At 37.5% G+C, this 14479-nt stretch overlaps 1 protein-coding gene across 3 annotated transcripts in view; it reads left to right on the top strand.

Moving 5' to 3' along the window:
• The window catches only part of LOC136877339 (BRCA2-interacting transcriptional repressor EMSY), a 261181-nt gene that overhangs the window by 103614 nt on the left and 143088 nt on the right, over window positions 1-14479 (top strand). For all 3 annotated transcript variants that reach the window (XM_067151291.2, XM_067151292.2, XM_067151290.2), the window contains 2 exons: window positions 103-353; window positions 5015-5143. In XM_067151291.2, the coding sequence (XP_067007392.1) occupies window positions 103-353; window positions 5015-5143 (380 nt within the window). The remainder of the gene's footprint in view (window positions 1-102; window positions 354-5014; window positions 5144-14479) is intronic.

Here is a 14479-nt window from a genome sequence, read left to right as displayed (position 1 = left end):
AACTGACTGTCCTGTCTACAATGGGTACCACAACTGTTATTCTATATAATAAGAAGATTATTTTAAACTTTTTAAAAACAATCTTTGTACATTTGTTTACAGGCTCAGCTCCTCGAGTAATGACTGTGAGTACAGGCTCCCTTTCATCATCGTCCACAGTTTCATGTAGTCTTCGACCTGTGTCTACTACTGTGATATCAAAGAGTGTGTCGAAACCTCTGCAGACTCTTCAGATCTCAACACAGAGCTCAAACATGAGCAGACCTTTGGGTGGGAAACCCAATGTCATCGTGGTACAGAAAGGTTCTGGTCCTGGATTCAGTAGAGGTGTCACCTTATCTCATAGTGGAAAGGTATTCTTAAATCATCACTAGTATTTTATTAAAATATAGTTAAGTGATTATTATTACATTCCTTATAGCAACATTTTTTTGTGTTATCTATTACATACATATGATCTTTATTATAGCCCTTTATGCCTTTTAGCATTCTGTCTGAAGCCTCTGTGAATTAACTGTGCATCTCCACAATCTTCTGTTTTGAGTCGGAATGACGTAAAAAAAAAATCATCTTTTTGCAACTTGCTCTGTGGCCTCATTTAGCTCCACACCTCTTCTCATTACATCATTAAAAACTGTGTATAACCATCATCACCTTGTTCTCCCTCTACCTTTCTTACTCTCCATGGTGGAGTCCATTGGTCTCCTTGGTAATCTATACTCCTCCATTTGCTTCAAATGACCCCACCACTGAAGTCTATTTATCATATGATATAAACTTCATTATGATCCGTTTTGACAGTTGTTGTATGTGAAATGAGGTAAAATGGGGTTCACCCATTCAGTACATTATATGAATTACAAATATAACTATATTCGCAAAAATCGGTTTTATTCTCATTAATTAATTAAAATATAATATAGAATTAAGACATTAATATATGATATAGAATAAAACAGATTTTCACGGATTTACTGTAGTTATACAGGGTGGTGCACGAATAGTTGACACATTCAATTTTAGAACAACAACTTTTCACAGAACACTAATGAAATTATAGGCACAGGTAGCTAGGACCCTGGAAATACATTTCACTATATCACATGTTCATTGTGGCCTCCAGTGCGGCGGACAACCTCTTCGAGACAGATACGCATGTTTCTGAAGACTTTGCAGCGCAGGTCTTCATGAATTTCACTGCATAGCTGCACAATCAAAGCACGCATTTCCATGCGGCTTTGAGGTCTTGAAGCAAAGAGTTTTTCTTTCAAATAGCCCCATAAAAAGAAATTACAAGGCTTTAAATCTAGGGTTAAAGGAGGCCAGAAGAATCTGCCATTATTGTTGTACTGTGAGTAAGGATGAGACATTACACGATCATCAAATACTCCCCTCAAAAACTCAAGAACATCGTTAGCTGTTAGAGGTGTTGCACCATCTTGCATAAACCACTGTGTATGAATAGGGAGTTCTGTAGTGAGAAATTGAAGCATGAATTTATTCTCCAGCATGTCTTTGTATTGCTGTGTATTATTATTATTATTATTATTATTATTATTATTATTATTATTATTATCATTATCATTATTATTATTATTATTATTATTATTATTATTATTATTATTATTATTATCATCATCATCATTATCATCATCATCATCATCATCATAATCATCATCATCATCATCATTATTATTATTATTATTATTATTATTATTATTATTATTATTATTATTATTATTATTATTATTATTATTATTATTGAATATCCAAAGCAGTTTGGAACCCTATTTTACATAGTATACTAGGGTAAAATAGCTCACTTTTTCCCCATACGTGGTGTTTTCATTAATAGAGTCTGGTTTTTCTGTAGCCCAAAACCACACATTTTGTTTATTAACTGCCCCATTGAGATGAAAATAGGCTTCATCAGAGAATCAAGTGTTAAACAGTACTTCATCTTTATCATGAGTCCATAAGGTGTACTGCAAACTCTTCTGCCTGTGAAGATCTGTTAGCTTATGTAGAACAGTCATTTTGTGAACTGAACGGCGCGATATTCCACTTTCCCTTGAAGTTCCCCGTGTTGACTTGTGTGGGCTGCATGGCGACCCTCAGCATAGCGATGTTTTCAGGAGACTGAACTGCTGGTGCACGTGGTCGCTTTTCTTCCTTCACACTGCCTTGTTCTTCAAATTTTCTGTATAAGTGAAGGATGGCATTCCTTGCTAGTGCCCTCCTAGTCTGAAATACAGCTCGAAATTTTCTTTGTCTCGCTGTAACACTTTATGATTCGCAATGAAAGGTAACTCTCTTGGCGCGCTGCTGAACGGAGAGTCGGCCGATGACAGAAAGCTCACTGAAATACAGGCATTCAGAGACAAAGCAGCATTGTCACCTCTACAGTTATTTCCATGAAACATGTAAGGTGTGCGCAAAATTTTACTACATAGTACTTAAGTTGCATTTTATATTTGCTTTTCAATAGTGTCAGCTATTCGTGCGCCACCCTGTATTTGTAATATGAATAGGTGGACCCATTTTACCTTATTTCACTATCGGCAGCCCTGAAGATGGTTTTCCGTGGTTTCCCATTTTCACACCAGGCAAATGCTGGGGCTGTACCTTAATTAAGGCCACGGCCACTTCCTTCCAACTCCTAGGCCTTTCCTATCCCATCGTCGCCATAAGACCTATCTGTGTCGGTGCAACGTAAAGCCCCTAGCAAAAAAAAATTTACCTTATTTCACAAAGTCTGTTTATGCGTACAGCTTCATCTCTCGAGTTAATTCCTAATTTAGTCTTTATCTCCTCTTCTGAATACCCTTGTGACATTATTCCCACCTTTCTCTACCAGTAATCATTCTTGCTACTTTCATTTCTGTTACTTGCAACTTGTGAATAAGATATCCTGAATCCATCCAGCTTTCACTGCCACACAGTAAAGTCGGTCTGAAAACAGACTGATGTAAACATACTTTCGCCTAAGAACTCACTTCTTTCTTACAGAACACTATTGATCACAATTGCGAGCTCACTGTATTATCTTTGCTACATGTTGATCCCTTTCTCTTAGTATACTATCATCCTAAGAGAATATATATCTTAAGAACTTGAAATGATCCACCTGTTTCAATTTTGTATTCTTTACCTACCATTCACTCTTCTTGGGTTTCTTCCTTACTGACATCACTTCAGTCTTGGAAATGCTAATTTTCATATCCTACTCACTGCACCTCTTTTCAAGCTCCAAAATATTAGATTGCAGGCTTTCAGCACAGTCTGCCATTAAGATCAAGTTGTTGGCATAGTCCAAAATGCTTACTACATTTCCCATTTGACAGGCCAGGGACACCTTGTGTTATGCATTATACTTTCAAAATAAGTGTTTTCTTATTTACCATGCCTGTGGTTATGGTGAAAGTGATTAGTGAGTTATCTCATGTCCAAGATCATATGTTTATAATTCTGGCAAAAAATAAAGGTTAATAGAAAGTGGGTAAAATCCAGAGTGCTACATCACTTCTTTCTCTTCTTCTTCCACTGCTTTTCCCGCACCTATGGGTTTGCAAGTGCGAACTGTGGCACATGTGGATTTAGCCCTATTTTATGACTGGATGCCAACCCTATGTGGAGGGATGTATTCATTATTGTGTGTTTCTATGGTGGTTGGTAGTGTGGTGTGTTGTGTTGTGTGAATATGAAGAGGAGAGTGTTGGGGAAAATGCACACACCCAGTCCCTGAGCCAGAAGAATTAATCAGACGCAATTAAAATCGCTGACCTGGCTGGGAATCAAATCCAGGACCCTGTGAACCGAAGGCTTCAACGTTGACCATTCAGTCAAGGAATTGTAGAGTGCTACATTGCTATGAAACTGAAATATGGTGTACATATTAGATATTCTCCTGACAAAGTGTTTTCAGCATTTTAAACTGTCTAGTCTTAAGGCTCAGTATAAACACAACCTAACCGCTTGTGTGTATTACTGGTGACTTCTGCAAAAACTTTTGCTACCTCACAGAGTTATACCATTTTTGGGAAAAGCTGTATTTAAAAACAGATAAACACAAATTAATTCATCATTTGCTACCTTGCAGAGTTGGAGTGGTGTTAAAGAATACATTTTAGTTTGGAAGAAAAGAAAGATAAAGATAAAAAGTACGGTGTTAAACCCATGGAATTTGTGTGGAAAAGTTTAAGATTATATTATTCCATATTTATAATTTAACCAGTGGCAGCTCTTGAAGTTTCATATAGGAGGATCACATTATGGTTTAAATACAGACATGGATAATATAAATCTAAACTATCTGCATATTCGCACTTGCAAATATAAACTTTAAACTGCAGTATATCAGAACATACATAGGCTTACCTTGTAACGAATGATTATATGTCTTTCTTTAGTTGTGGCAAATACTTTGAATACTAGGTTATTGAAATCTGGAATTCCATGGATCATTCTCTTTTCAATAAAACCAAGGCATTTAATGAATCAGTTGCCATTGCAGTTCTCAAGAACGTCTTTATTCTATTTATTCACTTTTCACAGTAGTCATTGGTATGGTTGTAATTATTTTCTCAACAATCACACACATTCAAAAATACAAATCATAACTGTGTAGCTTCTTCTTCCAGGGAGCTAATTGCTACCCTTTTTAGCCAAAGTCTGCTTGTGACCGAGGCTCTCTCATTACAGTAGGTCTCATTCCATGGCACATTTGGAGACCATGTACTTAAACGTCTGCTCTACAGTCCCATGGGCAGGAGCGGATGTAAAATATGAATTTACACTATCCTGAAGTCAGATTTCACAACTTAAAAGTATTAGTCAAAGTACTATAACCCTCCTTATGAGCTTAAAACTTGTGTATAATTCATTAAGAAGTAAAAATCAAATATCTAGGTGTATTCTGAAGGTACACGATCTTGTGTCTGTGACCTTATGAGCTCACCGCTTTTGAATCTAATATTGTATGAATGCTGTGGTGAATAACTTCTTGTGATTATAGGAAGTTCTTGGAAAGGTCATCATGGGAAAATCCTTGTCATCTAACCTGAGTCAGTCATCACTTAGCACTGTAGCTCTACAAAAATCTACAGCCCAGCCAAGTTTGAATATGCCTGTGTCATCCACCCAGGTACATTAATTTAGGAACTTTGTTCCTTATTAGCTTGTTTTTCCTTTTTAAATCTAAAAATTATCATGTCTTATGTCTTAATTTTCCTCCTTTTCTCCTTTCTATTTTTAGTTGTTGAGATTAGATTTATTATTAACAATGTTTTATGCTCTGATAGTGTTAAAAGGAGCTACAGTAAAGATAGTACAGTACAGTAACTAGAAATTCTAATCATTGTCTTTGTTAGAAGCATGGATGAAGAACGAAAAGAAAACAGAAGAAGTATGGTTGACCGAGGAAGTTGGCTGCATGGTATGGCCTATATAGCTGTGAGCTTGCATTTGGAAGATGGGGCTGTACTTTCAACCCTTTTCTGTCGTACCTTCGCCAAAAACCTATGTGCGATGTTGAACCCCTACCAAAAATCAAAGCAAAAACGAAGCTATATATGAATTACATCAAAAGCCATCTACATTAATACTCAAATATAAAGCCTGTTATTGAGTATACATGTTTATTGCTTTTACCTTTGAAGCATTGAGAGAAATGAAGCTGTAACATATGAAAGTATTACATACAGTGTTTTGACTATCTCTATGATCTTATGAAGCAATAATTTGATTTTTCTTGGTTATCTTCCTTCATATGAGACCGAGTGGCATGGCTGTGCTTGTTAATGCACTTCAGCTCTGAATCAAAACTCTGCATTTAGAAGATGATTGGGTTCGAACTCTGCTGTTGGCTGTCCTGAGAATATTTTTCCGTAGTTTTGACTTTTTAATTTCCAGGCAAATGCCGGTACAGTTCTAATTCATAGGCCACAGCAGATTCCTTCCACCTCCTTCCCAATTTCATTCACCATCATTCATTTTAACTTTATTTGTTCCTCATCTGAGGTTGGCCTCTGGAAGGACATCTGACCGTAAACACGTGTCATATAAATTCATCCCTTCTCATCCTTGATCCAGTATCAAGAAAGTGGACTAAGAGGCAGACAAATATCTTCCTTCATAAAGGAATTTTCAACCCATCTGTAGCTTACTTTGATCAACAAGATCAGGAGGATTTGTAATTAGAGGAGAATGTTATGTAAAGAGAGAGAGATTTATTAAAGAAATAAATGTTATGTAAAGAGAGAGATTTATTAAAGAAATAATTCATCTGTCCTCTATTGAGGGTGGTCATTCAGATCCGGAATACTGTACAATCAGGTTACAATTTCAGTGGAGTTTAAAAAAAATTAAAAAGTGTAAATTTAACTGTTAATGCTGTTATCTTCGTTTTTTCCAGGGTTAGTGGGGTGTTAATCACGTTCTCAGGTATAGATGGAAATGAATGATTCATAGAGAGACCCTCAGTATCTGTATTACTTTTTTTTTTTTTTTTTTTTTTTTCACAGAATGGAACTTTCAAATTTTGCAGTAAGGTCATGTCTGCCTAGGAAGGGTGCCTCTTGCTCTGAATAGCAGGCCTCTGACAATCCACCGATCGATACGTATTCTATACTTTACTGACAGGTAAGGCAAGCATGGAACATAAATAGCTTGCTTTTCTAGGTCCATATCCCGAGCCTGATTTGAGTCTGTTTCAGAGCGAATGGGGGATCTAAGACCATTGCTTTACTGTCCTTTCTGTTGATGGCTTTGATGTCAGCCTCCAATTAGAGTAATCGGCAGAGATGCAGTGAACCTCCTCATGCACCTCCCACCTACGTTGTCTCATGGATTGACCAATCAACGTTCTTACATGGTGGTGGCCATGGTTGCGCATTAGGTCAGTACTCCGGCAGAATCCCAGCACATGTCCAAGTGTTTCTGTCTTGTTGCAGCCATTTTGGCGGCAACAGGTTGTTTTGAATGTTCTACCGGGAATCAATCTGACTGCAGTGAGGTTGTATGACATCCTCACTGTGTTTATGTATCTTTTACTCATGCAATTTTACAACCATATTTTTTAAACTCCAAGAACAGCAGCTGAGTGTACAAATGTAAATGAGACTTAAATACGAGAGTTGGGTTATTAGTGCAAGGTTTACAGTGTTTGATAAGCTTGATAGCAGATAAATACAGTGAAAGTATAAAACTTGAAATATACAAAATATTTGAAGCATTTATCAGCTATAAAAAGTTAATTGAATTGCAAACGTCACTTTACATTTGTTGGAATTTCTTGTTTTAGAGATACCAACAAAGAAAGCTGGATGTTTTATATAACTACACTATTTGATCAAAGATAACCGGACTCCGTTCTGTACACTCGTGATTATAAGAATTCGGGGTGGAAAGGAAAACAGGTAATGTTTGGGCGTATATTTTGGCCATCCCTGAGAATGTAGGAGAAGCAAGCCAGGCAACGTCACATGTGCTCCTCTTCCAGGAGGTGTGGCTTGTGACATTATGCACTCGGAGGTCACTCCCAACTCCATTTTCTCAGGACCTGATTAAGATGTTTCTTTGGTTAAATATTCTGGCTATACTGGCTTCTCCTAATCAAGGAAAACAAAAAAAAATACCAGTAATTTAATTGTGAATAAATGTGCACGATGTAATCCTGCCCCAATACATATGCATACCTGCCAACTTTCCCGATTTAGGCGGGAGACTTCCGATTTTGAACAGTTTTTCCCGCCTCCCGATTATTCTATTATTTCTCCCGATTTTAGCTTATTTTTTTGGTGAACTCCAAACATTTTTTTTCAAATCTCGCCATTTCAGCTTTGTACGCTATTGGTCGGAAGTCCTTCGCTCATTGGCCGCTTTCAAATGAAATTATCGACGTTTGTTAATACGAGAAATGCGCGCAAATGTGCGATGTTTATTGAAACCTGTATATCGCGACTCATATATTGATTGTCAATCTCTTCTTCTCGCGTCCTATGTTTGTGTTCGTTCAAATCAGTCTATCGTAATCTATAATCTTTTACTCATGCAATTTTACAACCATATCTTTTAAACTCCAAGAACAGCAGCTGAGTGTACAAATGTAAATGAGACTTAAATACGAGAGTTGATGAATTGACCAACAAGCAAGATATGAATGTTCATGTGCACGAAATGTTTTTTATATATTGTATTTTATCCTGTACATATATATAAGTCAGTTTAAGTGAAGATATGTTTTATACACTCATTTTAGGACCTCAACATAATATTTTAGACATACAGTTGCAATATTGTACATACTGACATATATGCCAATTCACGATAAGACATGCCCCACTTGTATGTGACTAAATGCACATCATCATATAACATTCCTTTGACAATGCAATTTAATCAAAGCTTCATCATATAAATATGTATTCATGGTTCAGCTGAAGATGACCTTGTATATGGGGTCGAAACCGGTCCTGTAGCTTAATATAAGCAATAAAAAAACAAGTATTGATTGGTGGAAATTCTTTCCTATTTTTAATTGTCAAATCAGTCTAGTCGATTGTAGAGACTAGTCGCTAGAATTGGAGCAATTTTTTCGTAATTTAGTGACGGAATTTCAAAGATAGCGACTAGTGACCTTTTTTTTAGAGATTTTAGGAGCTATTTGGAGACAATTCTCGCGAATTTTACTTGATAACAACAGCATTGTGCTTAGCATAATCGCGCGGGCGTGTGATGCATTATATTAATCTATGCATTTGCTAAGTAATGGTTGGTATATAAGTGCATGATTGATTCACACGTGTAGAGCATGAGTACATACTATTTTCAGAAGGCTTATCAGAGACCGATCATCTCACTCTCATACTTCCTGTGAGGGAATAGGGATGTGTCATTTTTAGCCTTGTAGCCTCGTATAGCAACAGTCGGGTTTTGAGACAATAAGTATTATAATATATACCATAGTACTCCTGTATTGCGCAAGACATGTAGAATAAGCAATTTGACCAATTTTATCTCCCGATTTTTCATAATTTTCATATCAAAATCTCCTGATTTTTGCTTTTGTAAAGTTGGCAGGTATGCATATGGCATTTAAGTCATCGCTCTGACAATAACTCCATAGGAACTGTTTTTCAAACACATTTGTGTCCCCAATGATCATAATTATTTAATGCCAGGTTATTATTATTTAGGTTAGTCATTATTGTTGCCACATCAAAAATTACCTCGTCATTAAAATTCACACCCAAATACTTCATGCACTCTTCGCTATCCGTCAATGATTTTATGATGGGTCTATCTGTCATTATCATACCTGCCAAGTATTCCGGTTTTTCCGTAAAATGTACAGATTTTGAGTGTGTTTTACATTTGTACGGATTTTGAATATCCGCGCTTGGTTTCGCTTTCTGCGGTCAAATAGGATTTGTTTGACTTTCGATAGTAGCTGGTAATACGAGATGCGATGTTTGAAATTCAACCGGTAAATGTATCGAAAATCACATTATCCATTATCACCATGCTTTTGTCATCTGTTCGACCTCAACTGCTACTTCATTCGATCAGATGTTCCCAAACAAGTAGCAGGCTGCGATTTTGAAGAAAAGAAATCCATGAAAAGTAGCAGGCTGTGAATTTATATAAAACAACTTTAGTAACTGCATCGTGCTTCGTAGCAACTGAAAGGCTTTGTTTGTGTGCGTGTGTAACATTGGCGGTAGTTCTGAAACTCGTGGAATTGTGTGACAAATTTCTAAGCGATTTAGTATTTTTAGTGGTGTTTGTAACGAGTTACTAAGAAACAATATTATCAGTCTTTTCGTGAGGTATTCTGGTTAATTTCCTTGTTTTATATGATCACGGAAAGTGTTCCCAGTGTTAGGTGTAAAACAGATGATCACTCATCAAGATGCATTGTTTTTCAGGGGGCAGGGGGAAAATGATGACGGATGTGGGAAAACTGTAAATGCGGGCAACATAAAAAATAGGGGGAAAACAACATAATAAAATATGGACATTTTTTGTTGTGTAAATATATTATTATTATTATTATTATTATTATTATTATTATTATTATTATTATTATTATTATTATTATTAGAACAATAATGGCGCTTGGCCTCCGCAGGCAGGTGCAGGTCTTTCAAGTTGTCGTGTGATAGGCGATCTACGCGCATATGAAAATGTGGCCCTACCTAAGATGAATTCTAATGTTTAATTCAGCAAACAGACAGCCCTGAACCATTGGAATTAACCAAGGAAAGTTAAAATCCTCGACCCAATCGAGACCCCTTGAACCAAAGGCCAACACGTGCTAACCATATAGCTCATACTATACATAACGGTATCAAAATATTGCAACCATGATATAGGCCTATGAGGTGAAAATACAAAGCGTTACTTTTACGTTGTTTCGTTTCACGTTTCTTTACACATTTTGTAATAATTGAAAACCTTTAGGTTCAGTTCTCTTATTGCAAATTAAATAAATATATATGTGGATTTTACAACAATAACCTGTATTTAGAAAAAGATTCCGTAGACCCTTTGTGAACGATAGATTAGATACCCAACACGTTGCAGCTCCCGCAGCTCAGCTCAAACGATGTCATAGAGGTTAGAAATTCAACGCTGCGCGTCTCGAATGATGCCACAGCGGCTTGTGTGAAGCTGCCAACTTAGGAACTAGTTACAAGACTAGGCTATGATAAAAGATTATTGGTTAGATCCGGCTTGTAACAAGACTATTGGGCATAGGGCAACAAAGTGGTCAATAGGCCTGTAGCATCCCACACACTCCACAAGGTACGACGCTATTAATCACCCTGTAAGTAATTAAAACCAATCTGGCTCACTGTGGGATTTTCCCTCTTTTTTTTTTAATTTTTTTATTTTTTCTTTCTTTTTTTTTTTTTTTTTTTTTTTTTTTTTTTTTTTTTTTTTTTTTTTTTTTTTTGCTAGTTGCTTTACGTCGCACCGACACAGATAGGTCTTATGGCGACGATGGGACAAGGAAGAGCTAAGAGTTGGAAGGAAGCGGCCATGGCCTTAATTAAGGCACAGCCCCAGCATTTGCCTGGTGTGAAAATGAGAAACCACGGAAAACCATTTCCAGGGCTGCTGACAGTGGGGTTCGAACCTACTATCTCCCGAATACTGGATACTGGCCGCACTTAAGCGGCTATCGAGCTCGGTTTTTTTTTTTTTTTTTTCCCTTTTTTCCCTTTTTTTTTTTGCAACGAAGTTGGCAGCCCTAGCCAGCCTATACCAGCACAGAAAATGGAGGCAAATTTGAGTTTTACGCTGTGTACGTTTTAATTTTTGTAAATAAGAATACTTCTAGAGGTCGGTTAGTGGGTCAAAGGGAAGCGTTGGCACCAGAAGGCTCGTAGTGAGGTTGCGCGTGAATAACCTGCGCACAGCACTCCAGCCTAAAAGATCCTTGTTCAAGACTAGCAACTCCGAGCCTAAAAGGTCCTTGTTCAAGACTAGCAACTCCGAATCGCTCGTACATTCTCGCGTAACAGGTTGCTGCTGAGCAGTCCCTGTAAATTTTAAAAAAATGTTACGTATATTTTTCTTATGTACGATCGATCAATGCAGGAAAATTGTGACCGAGGACAAATAATTTTTCGACGATCGATGCGATAAAACGATAGTCGAGAAACGATAGATGCGGGGATATTTAACATTGGTTTATATGGAATAGTTTTTGGAACAATAAATTCAACGATGAATACGGGAAAACGATATTTCCGGGAACGATGCATCGAGGTTCTACTGTATTTGACTTGTATTAGTATTATTTGTAATCCTCCCCCCGCTCCTTGCCATCCTTTTTCATTATGTCTCAAGGCTGTTACGCATGCGCGTGTTGTTAAAAACTTTCCGCTTAAGGATCTTCCGGATTTCTCTTTTCAAAAGTTGGCAGGTATGCATTATACTATAGGCAGGTGAATGAGATCTGTCTGCAATGCAAATGAGTTTACTTCTGGTTGGATAAATCCTGAGACCAAATGCTGCGAAAGAACGTTCACCTTGTGGGTTAAGTCTACCTGTGCTGAGCACATCTACTGTTATTAATGTTATATCGTCAGCAGAGGCCATACACACAATATTTTACTCAAGCCATCAGTTAAAGAGAAGCCATTTGGAGTTTTAATGATCTGAAATTTCTTTTAGAGTGTTTTTGGTTGCCAAGTAGAACAGGCAGAGGGATGATGGACTACCTTGAAGAACTCCTTTCTTCAGCGATATGGCTTTTGTCTTGTTTAGGCCAGTTTCAATTTGAATGCAATTTTCAGTCCGTAAGTTTCCCACTAGTGTTCTAAGATTGTCGGACATTTTGCATGAATTAAGAGACATTTGAGTGTGCTTGTGACATATTGAATCAAAGGCCTTGGCAATATCTAAAAATACGATACAGTAGTTTCACTCCAATGACTAAGCTGTTTTGAGAAAACTGTTGATCAGTAAGATGTTTATGTCGATATCCAGTGAGGAAACAAAACCCTTGTGACGTGATGGATAATCAGTATAACTCTGGAAGATTTTGTCCAAAACTTGCTCTATTCTTCTGATGATAGAGAAAGTTGTTATGGGCTTCCAGTTTTGAAGTCATTTGTATCTCCAACCTTGAAAATCAACATTGTTCACCCTTTTCCTTAATTCTTCAGGAACAGTGCCAAATCGATTCATTGCAGTCCTCAGTAAAGTAATACATTTTCTAGGTGTTTCCAAACTTGAACAGTTGCCTTGTCTGGGCTGGAAGCTGTGTCAACCCGAATACTGGAAAGGGCTTTGTTTATGTCATCCTTGGTTATCATCGTTATGTTGAGAGTACTGGAAGAAATTTTATCTTCAACACCTAAAGGTGCCATATTGTTGACAGTCTGTACATATAAAGCAGAATGCCCGCCTGCCCGCCTGCCCGCCCGCCTGAGATAACTTACTGTCTGAGAAGAAGAAGAAAAAAAAGAAGAAAAAAAGCACTCTGGGGTTAAGCCACCCCCTGAAGTGGAGGTGGGGAATGGGTGGCATATAAAAATAATCGAAAATTGTCTTGAATCCATGGTTTTCGGGGTCAGTGAGATGAACAGTGATATTCCGCATGTCGTTTAAGTCCAAGTTCAGCCCCATCGGCATGGGGGTGAGAAGAGGTGAAAAAGTATGTCCAAAATGGCAGAGATTATTGTTGTAAAAATGTTTTGCTATTTGCTTTACATTGCACCGTCACAGATAGGTCTTATGGCGACGATGGGATAGGAGGGGCCTAGGAATGGGAAGGAAGCGGCCATGGCCTTAATTAAGGTACAGCCCCAGCATTTGCCTGGTGTGAAAATGGAAAACCACGGAAAACCAGCTTCGGGGCTGCCGACAGCGGAGTTCGAACTCACTATCTTCCGGATGCAAGCTCACAGCCGCGTGCCTCTAACCGCATGGCCAACTCACCCGATGGATGTAAAAGGGGATGAAATATAAAAATAATAGAAAACAACCCATATTAATGTGAAATACATAGTTTTTGGTGTCACTGAGAAGGATAGTGACATTCTGGATATCGTTTTAAGTCCAAGATCAGCCCCATTCACATGGGGGTTGGGAAGGGATGAAAAAATGTCTAAAACAACCAAGATTACTAATGTATGTGTGTATATTCCAGCATAGCTCTCAAGCAAACTTTGACTTACTATCTAGAAAGAATACCGTGCGGGTAAGACATCCCTAGCACCCCCAGGGGAGGGGATGACATGCAGAAATTATACAAAGCGGTTTACATTAGTGTTGAATCCATAGTTTACAGGGTCGCAGAGATGAATAATTGTGACGCTCTGTATGGCGTTTAAGTCCAAGTTCAGCATGGAGGTTCAGAAGGGGTGAAGAATAAAATATCTAAAATGACCGAAAGGGGAGTTGATTCCATAGTTTTTGTGATTCCTAGGCTGATTGGTGACAGTACCAGTGACAGTTGGAATCGTGTACATCATCAATAGCGTGGCACGTAAATGCATACAGTTATAACTTACTTTTATTATTTGTTTGAAAGGACCAACTACTTCCCAGACAATCTGGAATGCCACAAGGGAACAGTTTAACGTAAAACTAAATAATCTCAAATTAAAACTAAAAATTATACTCATAACAATATTTCTAAATCTACAAAAGAATTCATAAACTAATCAATATCACAATAAAGAAAAAGTCACTTCAAACAGGTAATACAAATTGTAAAAGTAAACATTTAAAAAAGAAATACCTGAGCAGAGCCAAGCACTACAGCTTGTACTAAATATTCCGGTGTATTATTCAATTTCCCTTATTGGCACTTGGCATTGAGGTTGTGATCTGCTGTTCATAACCTGATGTTGATAACTGTAGTGCTTTTTGGAATGTATTTAACCAGCTTTTCAGAGAAAGCAGACCAATCGGCTTTCTGAGTATTCCATTGGGTATGTGGCATAGATCGTATGATCGGAAC

The sequence above is a fragment of the Anabrus simplex genome, chromosome 7 (genome assembly GCF_040414725.1).
Source record: "Anabrus simplex isolate iqAnaSimp1 chromosome 7, ASM4041472v1, whole genome shotgun sequence".
Lineage (NCBI taxonomy): Eukaryota > Metazoa > Arthropoda > Insecta > Orthoptera > Tettigoniidae > Anabrus > Anabrus simplex.
This window is presented reverse-complemented; position numbering and strand designations above follow the sequence as displayed.